The 13,677-nt window shown below is 36.0% G+C and overlaps 1 protein-coding gene across 5 annotated transcripts in view; it reads left to right on the top strand.

Annotated features, from left to right (window-relative positions):
- ERCC6L2 (ERCC excision repair 6 like 2) overlaps nucleotides 1–13,677 on the top strand; it is a 154,115-nt gene that overhangs the window by 97,997 nt on the left and 42,441 nt on the right. For all 5 annotated transcript variants that reach the window (XM_037056201.1, XM_037056202.1, XM_037056204.1 and 2 more), the window contains 3 exons: nucleotides 5,346–5,498; nucleotides 9,687–9,767; nucleotides 11,172–12,303. In XM_037056201.1, the coding sequence (XP_036912096.1) occupies nucleotides 5,346–5,498; nucleotides 9,687–9,767; nucleotides 11,172–12,303 (1,366 nt within the window). The remainder of the gene's footprint in view (nucleotides 1–5,345; nucleotides 5,499–9,686; nucleotides 9,768–11,171; nucleotides 12,304–13,677) is intronic.

Raw genomic sequence — 13,677 nt, 5'->3', positions numbered from 1 at the left:
ATTCTCCAACCAACTGAGCCACCTGGACAGGGCAACATCTAACTTCTAATTAATGATACTTGATACTCAGGAACAATCACTTCAAATAAGGAGAAATAATAGCCTTGTATTGTCAAAGAAAATGAATTATTAATTCAAAACTTTCCTCAAAGATTCTAGCCCAGGTGAGTTTAGTAGTGAATTCTATCAAACATCTGATATTCTTTTTGGAAACAGAAGAGGAGGGAACACTTACACCTTACTTTAGAAAGATAGATGAATCCTGATACCAAAACTTGACAAAGACATTTTAAGAACAGAAAGTTATAGTCCAGTATCTCTCATAAACATAAATGTAAAAATCTCTAACAAAGCCTTGGTTAGACGTTGAATTGTGTCCTTCCCTCCCAACCCCCCAAAAAGGATATGTTGAAGTTCCAACCTCTGGTACCTGGAATGCGATCTTTTTTAGAAGTAGGATCTTTGCAGATTAATCAAGTTATGGTAAGGTCACACTGGAAGAGGGTGGGCTCTAATCCATTGACTGATGTCTTTATAAGAAGAGGGAGACTCTTGTTATAAAGAGGCAGGCAGACACAGAAGGAGGCAGACACAGAAGGAGAATGCCATGTGGCAAGAGAGGCAGAGATTGGAGTGGTGCAGCTGCAAGCCAAAGAACACCAAGGATTGCCAGCCGCCACGAGAAGCTGGGAGAGTAAGGAAAGGGTCTTTCCTTAGAACCTTCAGAGAGAGCATGGCCCTGCCAACACCTTGATTGCACATTTGTAGCTTCCAGAACTGTGAGAGAATAAATTCCTGTAGTTTCAGGGCACATAGGTTGTGGTACTTTGTTGGAGCAGCCTTAAAAAACTAATGCAGCCTTAATGTATTGTAAATTTGACTACATTTCTGTATGAACTTCTGTATGATGAACTATAAGCGAATTTAAAGGTGAGACCAGGAGGAAATATTTGCATATATGTATTACAAAGGATAAACATTTACCATATATAAAGAACTACAAAACAATAGAAAAGTTATGATTAGGTATTTCACTAAAGAAAAAAATACAAATAGTTATCACCTGTATGAAAAGATGCTTAACCACAGTTATAATTTAGAAATACAAAATAAGATTGTGTTCTGTACTTTCTGCCAAAGGCTTTTTTGTTTTATTTTGTGAGGTTTTTGTTTATTTTTTTTAGAGAAATTGGGAGATTGGTGATGTTCATTGTTGGTGGGTGTATTGTGAAGAGGTATTCATATCTTGTTTTTGAGAATACAACTTTATACATTCATTTTAGAGGCTAATTTAACAGTATTTTAAGACAATTAGCATCTTCTTTCTATCTACCTGACAGTAACACTCTCGCATATAAACATCAAGGGATGATAAGGATTTATATTCACTATTGTTAGTCTTTGCTTTAAAAAATGAAAAATAAACAACCTAAGTGCCCAAAAGTAATGGAATAAGAGCACAAATTCTTGTGTACCCATATTATGGAATACTCTGCAACAACAACAAAAATTATAGTCAGAGGAAATGTGCCAGTGTGGCAAGATCTCTAAGACATTTTTAAGTGGGGCAAAAAGGCAAGTTTTAGGACATGCGATCAGTTGTGTTTATGCATAAAACTATTCAGTATTTCTATTTGTATATATCAAGAGCATTGAAAGAGATCTAGAAAGGTACACCTTACCATCTCACTGTTAGCTACACTGATAAGGGATGATCTTGTTGGAGTAATGCATGCAGATATTTTATACTTTTTAAAAATGAAAACATCACCTACACAGCAACTTTACTCCTCCAGGTTTGGAACACTGAGTGTAATCTACAGTTTGGCATTCACAAATTCATCTTTTGTGTATATATAACTTGTTTAGTTTGGATTTAGAGAAGAGTTGCAAAAACAGCACAAACTCCCAATGAACTTCACCCAAATTTCCCAGTTCTTATTATTTTGCTCCATTTGCTTTCTCTTTTTCTCAGTAATGATGTTTATTCTTTTTATGAACCATTTGAGAGAAAGTTGCAGGTTTATCAACTCCAAATTGTCTAGTTTGTATTTCCTCAAAACAAGAACACTCTCCTGTTTGTGTATACATATAAGCATAGTTTTAGGCATTATAAACACTCAATTCTGCAACTTGCTGCCCCCACTCCCCACCACTGTCCTCTCAAAAATTCAGTTATCCAATTCAAGAAACTAACTGGTATATTACCTATAATCCATAGAACCCACTCAGATTTCACCAAATTGCCTGGGAATGTTTTCTTTTTCCTTACTGGTTCAGGATCCAAACCAAGATCATAGTTACATTTCTTTTTGTATCTTATCAGTTTTCTAACACCTGGAATAAGCTTTTTTAGTCTTTCATGATCGTGATAGTTTTAAAAAATAAATCCATTGATGTTTCTTTGCATTCAGACTCAAGCTGAGAAGCCTCAGCATGAATAAGTATGAAACAGTGCAGTGTTCTGCTCATTGCATTGGTCAGAAAGCACAGGATGGTGCCCTGTCCCATTGCTCGTGATGTTAACCTTGATCACCAAGTTGTGTCTGCCAGCTTTCTCCACCGAAAAGCCACCATTTTTCCCCTTTGTAATTGATAAATACTTCATGGAGAGCTCTCTACCACTATTCTAACATCCTGTCCCCCATCAAATCTATACCCATTGGCCTTAGCTTTATCTGATGATTCCACCTGAATCAGTACCACTATAATGGTGGTCAGATGGTGATTTTTCTACTTCCATTATTTCTGCTTTTAAAAATTTTTTTGGCTTTCTACCATAAGAAAGAGCTTCCCCCCTCCCCTCTATTTATTTAATCTGTGTGGACTCATGGGATCCTATTTTAATAACATTACAACTCATTGAATATCATGATTATACTGATATTCACACTACCTCATTTTTTGGCCAATGGGAACCCTTTCAAAGTGGCTTCTGTGTCATTTTGACAGGCCGCCATAATTCTTTTTGCACTTCCTTGCTGTGGTGAAGTGAATGATGGTCCCCCAAAGATGTCCACATCCTAATCCCCTAGACCGCCTGGATTATCTGGATGAGCCCAATGTAATCATGAAGATTCTTATGGGGGGAGGGGCAGGAGGGTCAAACAAAGGGGACAAGTGACAGCAGAAGCAGAGGGTCAGAGAGAATGATACGAACATGCTATGCTGCTCTTGAAAATGGAGGAAGGTGTCATAAAATTTTTAACATGGAGAACGTCCTTCTTTTTACTTCTTCCATATCTTATATGTTGTGAAGAAAGCCAAGCCTTTTGTAGCCTTGTGTGAGTTTTTCTTGAGATGGAAACTGAGCTACATTTTCCAAGTATCAATTTTTGCCCTAAGCTCTTGAATTCAATATGATTTTAAAAATATATATAGTTAGCCTACAGATAGATGCATCTGGCCTTCACTTTTACTGGAACTACTTTGGAAAACTTACTTTGTACAAAGTACAAAATAATGTTCCTTTCATAAGTTTTGTGATAAAACTTAACGAAGATTCAGATTTAATGCTTACAAATTACCTTGGTAATTATATTTAGTAGTTCTACAGTCTGACAATACAGTGTTTAAGGTAAAGTCAGTAGCAAGGGCAAAGTCATCAGGTAACCAGGCCACCAGGTGCATCAACTATTACTGTGATTCTACATCCCAACTATTACTGTGATGCACATTACTGTGCATCAACTATTACTGTGAAACCATTCCAGGACTATAGCCCACGTTCCTGGGACATAGATATGGACCTGATTAAGCTGGTATGTTGATCCATAACTTCTTCAAAGTAAGGTCCAAAGGATCTTGTTTTAAGGGGAACATCCTGGAAGTGAAAAATTAATACAAGTATAAATTTTGGATTTGGCCCAACCCAGGTATAAATCTAGAAATGACACTTTCTAGCAGGGTAGCTGTGGGTAAGCACTTAATTTCTCTAAACTTAAGTTTCTTTATTTCTAAACTAGAGCAACCCCAGTTTGTTTCTTTGTTTCTATTTCTGAAAGGGAGATAATAATATCTTACAGACTTGTAAGGGATTAAATGAGAGAATGTGAAAATGCTACAGATGCAGCAAGTGTTCAGTAAATAACAGCCATTATTAAGAGTAATTTTAGTCATCTAGAGTAATTTTATTACAGCACAAATCAACCCTGATGATAATCACAATAACCTGTGATTTCTTATTAATCCTTCTATCAACGATAGACTGAAGTTGGTTTCCATCCTGTGCATTCTTTGTTTCTTCCAAGAAATTTTGAAGTGTACGTGGGATTAATCAGATTGTATTTATATTACATTTAGAACATATCCAGTAAATACAGAGGCACTTAAATATTGATACAACAGTTGTATATGTCCTTAAGGGTTCCATGGCAACATTTTCTCTCTATTCGAAATTGTTTCAGAGGAGATCGGGCGCGTTCAGGGTGGAAAGAGATGATGAAAAATATTAACAGTGAAAGGACAGCAAACACACAGTTATTAACAACCACACCTAAAACAAAAGCAAACCAAGAGGACAGCTAGATCAGGAGTGGAACCATAGAAATGAAGAACACATGGAGGGTTAGAAACAGGGGGGTGGGAGGGGGAGAAGGGGGAAGAAGGCACAGAAAATAGCATAGATGGTAGGTAGAAAATAGATGGGGGGAGGGCGAGAATAGTGGGGGAAATATAGAATCCAAAGAACTTGAGACACGTGGTTATAAACTAAGGGGGGGAGAATGGTGGGGGAGGGAGGGTGCGGGTGGAGGGGATTGAAGGGGGGGAATAGAATAACTGTAATGGTATAATCAATAAAATATATTTAAAAAAATAAAAATAAAATAAAATAAATTGTTTCAGAGATGCAGTGTTTCTAAACAGCAATTGAATTTTTGATATTATTTGACAATATAACCATGGCCACAGTTAGTTTAACAACAACATGGTTATCATGTAATTACTTCAGATTATAATTTAACTTTTAGTAATGTGGTGATTATTTCTACCAGTTTTGGTAGTACTTACTGTAATAAAAGTCTAGAAAAGAAAAAAGTGTATACAAATGTATGCCTATGTTATTAAACATGTTACATTAGGTGGATAATCCTTAGAGATGTGATCTTGACTGACTGAGTAGAAACAGATAAAATAGGAAATGTAACATCTCTTCTTCTTCAATAAGATTTGCCATTATTTCATCTTTGTGGCAACATCTGCTGGGGAAATTAAAATAAAAATTTCCCTCTAAGGAGAATCTGCCTGCTCCAGCTAAAGCAATGTGTATACATGGAATGCCAGGAAATTCTGACATATTGTTGAAGAAAACACTTCAAAAATATTTTGTGTTTATTCTGTTTTAGCAACTTCACTGTGTGGTGGTTGGAAGTGAAAATGCCAAGCGATATTTTGAAGCAGTTCAAGGATCAAAAGAGCATCGAGGAGAGCTTTTTGGGGTCTCTAATCTCTTCAAGCTACGGTCCCAAGGGTCTTGTCTTACGAAGGATATCCTAGAGGTGTGAAATTGTTCTCTGACCTTTTCAATAACATTTAAACACGGTTTTCTCTTGTTTAGGAAATTCCAAATGTAATTACTGGTCCCTTTACAGAGGACTTTTTGGTTTTCTTTAAAAAGTGCCTTATGTTTCGAATTTCTACTTTTGGGGAAACAAGAAATAAATTATTGTACCTCTAAACTAGGATTTTCCCATGCATAGTTATAAATAATGTGCATACACAAATACCGATACATATACTAGATAGTGTGACCTCCAATACCATTTTCAGACTGGGAAAAAGAAGTTTATTATTTTGAAACAGCTGTTGAAGTCAAGAACTAAAAAAAGAGACTTTCCTAAATAAACAAAAATATAAAATGTGTTTTGATTAAGTTACCAAATACTCCCCGAGATGCACTCTCACGTCTCATGGAGATTTTTGTTTTCTGTTCCCAATAAAAATTCCACACTAATATTTCAAACTCTCCCAGTTGTGTTCATCCTCAGCTTACAGATGTTTCTTATTCTTCAAACAGGGTATTTATAGCCTTTAAATTTTTTAAATTCTATAACACACCAGACTGCTAAAGATATTAACCTATATTCTGGTCGATATTGATATGAGAATCATAATATCCTGGAGTATTATCATCTTTTCAAACCTACCCCCCACCATATGGAGGAAGAAACTGAGTCTTGGAATTCAGCATGTTTTCCTTAACTTCCAGGACTTCGTAATACTGAAATATATACTTCATTTATTCATTAGGTACCATAAATCAGTTCAAGGAGCAATTGGGTCCCTGTCCTCAAGGAACTTAGGCCATCTTGATGGGAGGCGGGACAGAACATTGACATAGGTGATCAGGTAACATCAGCAAGCACGTGTAGAGCAAGCAGCAGTGTGGCCCTAACCTGATGCTAATCAGTGATCACTGAAGACTTAACAGGACGGCGTGTGTTATTTGTATCCTGTGAATATTGTAACTGCTACACAATGTCTGGTGTCTACTGCTGAGTTTTTTTTATATAGTAACTGTTTGATTCTGAATTGAGTGGCCCATTTAAAGTCCCCTTTCTTTGATCTCTTTCATGTTTTTGAATATGCTGCTTCTTATTACGGACTTGTTTTTGCCAGTTCTTTTCTCTAACCCATTTGATCAGCCTTTTTTGCCCTCCAGGACCCCCTCAGATCTTATCTCTGGCTCAGGGTGCTGCACAACACACCAGCCCATATTCACAGTTCGAGTTCAAAATCATTACCAATAAAACATATGTAAGCATTATATTACTTACCCTGTTTTCTGCCGTAGTTTAGTTCTCTATTTTATGAGAATAGCCACCTTATTCCTTTGTTAAACAAGTGTTAGGTAAGGCACATCAGCATGACAAGTTATTAAATGGAAATTTCTCTAGTTGCTGGTTGTCCTGAGTGTATCTTGTTTCCTCCCTACTCCCTACTCCAGGAGTGTTTGTTTATTAATGGCAGGACCTCCACGTCTTCTTTTGTGTGCGGTTCTTGCTAGGCGCATCATTGGCACTCAGTTACTAAATACTGAGTTAAAATTGCTCACTCGTTGTCAACCAGAATATAAAATTACTCAGGCCTGTTTAAATTCATGTTGCTTCTGGCCAAACAATGTTTTAAAATATTGTTATTCTAAGCCCTATATAGTGAAAGCATATATCATAACATAAAAGAAGAATTTCACTTCTTGTGATTCACTTTAATTTTTAAAAGGTATAGAAAAATCCCTTTTAAAATGTTTTAAGATTTGGAAATTTGAATGTGTAGGACATTTAATCTGATGCTTTCTAAGCAGTTTAGTTCTATGTTTCATTGACTTCTTTATATCATAGTTTCTCATTAGAGTTATATTGAGAGTTCATAAATATTAAGTATATACTAAATGTCAGGTACTGTTCATAGAGCTACATATACAGAAATTAATAAAATACAAAAAACCCTGCCTACAAAAAATTTACATTCTATTTAGGGGAGACAAACAATAAACAGAAAAAAAATAAGTGAAGTGTAGTGTGTATTATGATGATAGGTCCCAATGCTACAGTAGAGCAGGTAGAAGATGGAGAAGTGCTGGAGACCTGACACGCAGCACAGTGATTACAGTCAACAGAACTGTATTGCGTACTTCAAAATTGCTAAGGGACTAGATCACAAATGTTCTTACCACAAAAAAAGTATAATTTTGTGACACGATAGAGATGTTAGCAAATGCTATGGTGGTAATCATACTGCAATATATAAATGTATTAACATGTTGTACACCTTAAATGTGTACAGTGTTATATATAAATTGTACCTCAACTTTAAAAAAGAGTGGGAAGGGAAATAGGGAGACCATCAAGGAAACAGCGTTTCATTTATAAATGGAGCAGCCAAGGAAGAGCTCGCTGTGAGGTTGCATGTGATCCTTTGAAGAGACCGGGGAGGAAGATGTGATTTAGACATAGGAACAAATGCTAAGGCCATGAGGGAGGAGAATGCCCAGCATGATTACGGAATAACAAGGAAGCCAGGGTGGCTGGAGTGGGGTAAGCAAGGGAGCAAGTGAGGGGGCCAGAGAGATGACAGGAAGCAGGGCGTGCAAGGACTTTGACTTTAACTTTGGGGGAGACCAAAAGCAATTAGAGGGTTCTGAACAGAACACTGACCTATATTGTCTAGATTAAATATTAAGAATTAGATTGTAGACCCGGTCGGCGTTGCTCACTTGGTTGGAGCATCATCCCGTAAACCAGAAGGACGGGTTCCATTCCCAGTCAGGGCACATGACTGGGTTGCAGGTTCCAGCACATAAGAGAGGTCCCAGTTGGGGTATATATGAGAGGCTACCGATGGATGTTTCTCTTTCATATTGATGCTTCTCTCCCTCTCTGTCTCCCTCCCTCCCTCTCTCCCTAAAATCAATAAGCATATCCTTGGATGAGGGGGGAAAAAAAGAGTTACACTGAAGTACAAGAGTGGAAGCAAGAAGTGGAATAGGGGGATAAGGCAATAATCTACCCCAGAGATGACAGTAGTTTGCACTGGGGGATAGTGGTGATGGATGGAATAGAAGGTGCAGGAAAACAGGAGTTAATGATGGCTCCAAGGTGCGGGTCTGCACTGCAACAAAAGACTGCAGGGCCATTGACGTACCACAGAGGGCTTCTGCTCACTTGAAGGATTTGTGGTCCTGCCACTTGGATCTGTTGTAGCCATTTAGCTTCTGTTGAAAAGATGAAAGGCAGTCCCAGGAAGGAGGCTCCCTTGCAGTAATAGCCTCTAGGCATTGGAAGAAAAAGTCTAGCAATTTAGGAACTGTTTGTCATTCTCTAAACATCATTAGGAGAAAGTCTCCCTTGTTGCCCCGGATACCAGGTGGCTGGAATCATGCCATTGGTAAATCTGTATATTTATAAGTTGGACATTTGTAACTCTGGTGGTGGTAGTATTATTTCTCCTTCTTCTATCAACAAATAAAGCCTTAAAAAGAGAAATACATTAATTTCCTTTTGAAGGAAAATTTAATATTCTAGAATGTAGGCAGTTGAATGTTTATGCTTTAAATGCATAAATATTTTTCCAAAAGATGCAGCAATCCTGTTACATAATTAAGGCCTTTTTAAATTTTATATTAAGATGGACCTTTTCATCTTGATGTTTACTACACCCGATGAATCAATAAACATTTTAATAAATGTGAACAATAAATATACTAGCAATGTAGTCTAGAATTTCAAGTTCCCAATACTCAACATTACCTGTGCTGTTTGAAATGCAGACAGTACATCCTTACTATAGTTATTATATAGACATGCTTATTATGGAATCATTACTTTGAATGTATATAGTATTTCTCCGCCCTCTATCACCTACTAGAACTTTTAATAGAGTTGGCTAAAGAGTATTATTAGCAGTATATCTGAAAAAAATAAGCTTTAAAACAAGAAAAAAGAGCACTTTATGGGCCTAGCATGCTTTTGCTGTGCCTCCCCACTGCCCAAAAATTAAGATTATTTAAAATTGTTACATAAAGCGTATATGAGTTCCTTAATTAGCAAATTGAAAAATAACATTAAGAGAGTTAAAGTAAGCTGCACTCAGTTTTTCTTGCGTAACTCCAAGTTTTAGTGTGCCATTGCAGTTATCTGTTTTTTCTTTAACCCCATACTTTACACGCTTATTTGCATTATTTATAGAGAGAAGGCCAAGTGGAAGCTGGGGTCATGACAGCCAGAACATGGTTAAAAGAGGAACCTCAAGCACGCAAACTAGAAACAGTAAGCAATATTTTAATCTGTAGCCTAGACCTCCTAGAAAACATGGACTGTGACAATTTTAGGTTTACCTTCCTTTTTCCTTCATTTTCAATGTGTAAAGAAAAAGTCTTTTTTAAAGAACATTAAGGACACAACGTCAGAGGACTGTCAGTAAAATTAATAATTTAGGCTAACTTAACATTTTTTAAGTTTAATCTTTATTGCATTCTTTTTCCATTATCATTTAGTCCTCGCGAGCCCCCTCCCCACAGCAGTCTGCGCGCTGTGGTCCCTGTCCATGAGTCCGAAGAACAAATTCAGGAGCACTCATCAGGCATTTATATCCAGACTGGAATTTTAACTGCACCAAAGTGTAAATGCAAAATTAAATACCCTGTGCAGGTGACCAATCCAAACTAAATAAATAACTTTTACTGAACAACAAATTAAATGGGAGCATAGCAATCTAAGTGTATTTAAGATTATTAAATTCAAACATCAAAATTATTCTTACTTAAGTAGATATGTAACTTTGAATCCTTGATCTAATAAATTTTTTAGCAATTTGTCATCTCACATACTACAAAATATATTTGTTATCAAAGGACCTTTTTAAAAGTAAAAAGTAAAGGACGTTTAAAAGTAAAAAAGATATATAAAATTTTTTCTTATTGTAGTTTCTTGTTTGTCTTTAGAAGTTTAATAAATTTATACTAGCCCAATGATTTGGAATATGGAGTCAGTATTTTTCTAAATTATAGAAATACATGAATATCAAATGTTGACAGAAATACTGCTAGATAATATTTTTCCCAACACTCTTACTAATGAAGCCTCAGTTTTAGGACACTAAAGGATATACTGAGCTCTGACTGATGTGAAAAAATTAAACATTGGTTTTAAATTTCTACCAAATTTTGCTTCAAAATATCTTCGATATTTTTTATTTCTGGTTGTCAAGATCCTATTCAATCTTATTTTTATTTTTAATTCATTAGAACCACTTTCCAGCTGCAAATTCTTTTTTTTGTGTTAACTCCCATTTGTTTTTTTCTCAAAGCAGGATTAGAAATGTCTGTCAGACTACAGTGAGCAATAAGTTGTGAGCTTTTTACTTTTGAAGCCAGAATGGGTCCCTGCCTCTGATAAGCTGACTATTGGGCTCTATCTTTTTCTTATAAATAATTTGGTAATGTGGTATTTTAGTTTAAACTTTTATTTATTTTGGATTAGTTATACAACTTGAAAAGAGAAAAGAGTGTACCAGACTATAATATTAAATCCTTTACATTTGTTTACTAATGCACTTTTATAAAATACCAAGTAATAAACAAATTATCTGCCCAAGTTTAATTCCTTTCCAGTACAATAGATGGGATGTCATTATCTTGATGTCTAATATTTCTGTCATTGCTTCCTATTTAGCCTGGGGAGCCTGACTATCAAGAACACAGAGGGCCAGAGCAACCTGAATGTGGTCTATGCGGTGATTTTAGTGATGATGAATCAGTGGAAAACTCAAGAATAAAGTCTACTAAAAACAAAGCATCTGACTCAAGTAAAGCTTCAGGTTCTCCAGGACAGCTTACCTTACTCCAGTGTGGTTTCTCTAAATTGCTTGAGACAAAATATAAAGCAGTTGATGATAGTGATGAAAATATTGCATCTGATGATAAAAGTTCTGATGAACAGCGTCCATGCCTTTCAACAGAAGCCAAAGATGTTGGTGGTCAGAAAAGTCAAGTCTCTCTTGGTACTTTAAAACATCAGAAATTACCCAACATCCTAAATCCAAATGAAAAATATATTTTTGATAAAAGTGAAAAGAGTTTAGAACAGACTATTTCTTCTGAGTCTGATGATAATAAAAATTTTAAAAATACAACTGACCACCATTGCAATTTACAGAATATCACAGAATCAGAAGATAGTGATGTCATCTTTCCTACACAATATACAACTCAGAAATTCCCTAAGAATAGTGTAAGGCCTAAAACAGCCAAGGGTAAATTTGAAGATTCTGAAACAGAAAGCCCTGTAGAAATAGCAAATAATGATGATGATACAAAGACCAATGTCAGAGAAAGTGGACTAATTTCAAAACAATTAAATCCTGTGAATCTGAAATCTATTGTGAAAAGAAAAGGTAGTAGTGATATTAGTGATGAGTCTGATGACATTGAAATTTCCTCTAGATCAGGCGTGAGAAAACAAAGAGCTACTAGGTCTTTGAGGTTTAAGAGAAAAAAGGAAAATAAAAGGGAACTTTACACTTTTTCTAAAACAATGAAGAAAGCAAACCAACTGTATGCAACAGATGAAGATTGTAATTCTATTGATGATTTTACATCCTCAGATGAAGATTTTTCTGTTAGCCATATCAGTTTCTCTGAACAGAGACATAGACCAAAAGCTTCAAAAGATAGAATTGATTTCTCTACAAAATGTCCTACCCAGAAGAAAAATAGCACTTTTGTACCAAGAACACCAATGAAATGTTCAAATGAGAGCACTGTCAATCAAGAGCAGATGTATGAATCAATGGATAAATTTTTAGGTAACTGCAGATACTTTCTGAAAACTTTTTAAAATGTATTTGCTTTGTGAAATCAAGTAGTTCTGTAAGAGATTCTTGAATTAACATGTAAAATAGTTCTCTACAGTCAAGATGCTACATTGAGGCACAAATGAGGAACTTGGTGGGCAGCAGGGAAAAGGGAAGAAAGACCAGAGAACTTTGTCATGCCCCTAGGACTTCCTACGTATGCCCCATTATTCTAACTTTTCTAGTAATTGCTTCTTTGCATTTTTATGATTTTAACCACACAAATGTGTACCCCTACACATAGTTTAGTCTCTCTTTTTTTAGTTCTATAGAATCTCTTTTATTCTATAGTATTCTTTCTCCATCTCTTCCAATTCCATATGATTTATCTGTTGATTGATGGGCTATCTATAAGTTTTCCTCAATTTGAATTTTGGTATTTATGTTCCTTTGGTGCAGCTGAACATATTCCTCTGCCCTCTATATGTCCTGCAAATGAGCAGTATCTGGGACTGTGTCATCTCAGGTTAAATCCCTTTGACAAGACAAAAGTTACTGTTTGGGAAGTCTATGGGAGGCACAAAATGTTTGCTGATCCTTATTTATTTTTTAAAACCTCACCAGAGGATTTTTTAAAAAATTAATTTTAGAGAGAGAGAAACATTGAATGGTTGCCTACTGTAAGCACCCTGACCATGGATTAAACCTGCAACCTCGGTATGTGTCCTAACCAGGAATTGAACCTGCAACCTTTGGTGTACCTGACAACGCTCCAACCAACTGAGCCACCCGGGCACTGGTCTCTTGGCAACCATGGCTGCCTAATGCCTATAACTGTTTATTCATTCAGAGTAGCAGAACATTTCTACTTCTTTTATTTCTGTTTTATTTGTTAGTTAGAATGCTCCTGTAAGGAGATACTTGCATCTACTGTTACCCAGTGGTACGGTTCATATAGAGAAGGCAGGGAAAATAATTCCTTCTTTACCAGTTTTTAATATAATAAATCAATCCCCTATCATCTCTAGAGGGAATGCTCTTTCTAAAAATCATTATGAATAATTGATTGAAACACATTTAATGGGTCTCAATACATTGTACTTAACATCATTATTGAGGCTCAATTGTCTCATCTTTGCACAGTACAGTCTTTGTACATGAGCATTTTGGTTCCCAAGACCCTTTGACGTTATGCTCATCATCTCTGATTGCTGTCTGATATTACAGAGCGTTCTAGGATCAGCTCATATATTTTCTGTTCCAGGCAAGAAGTCTTGGTTTCTTTTAGTGAGAACTCATGTTTCAAGACCACAGTGTTGCACTAGGAATGATCATTGCTACCACTAGCTTGGTTATTATTTTGGGCCTTTTCAGTGGACAGAATAT

Source organism: Sturnira hondurensis, unplaced genomic scaffold (genome assembly GCF_014824575.4).
Source record: "Sturnira hondurensis isolate 20B ecotype Veracruz unplaced genomic scaffold, ASM1482457v3 Scaffold0008860, whole genome shotgun sequence".
In the NCBI taxonomy this organism is placed as follows: domain Eukaryota; kingdom Metazoa; phylum Chordata; class Mammalia; order Chiroptera; family Phyllostomidae; genus Sturnira; species Sturnira hondurensis.
The sequence above is the reverse complement of the archived record's forward strand: the minus strand, read 5'-3'. Positions and strand labels throughout refer to the sequence as shown.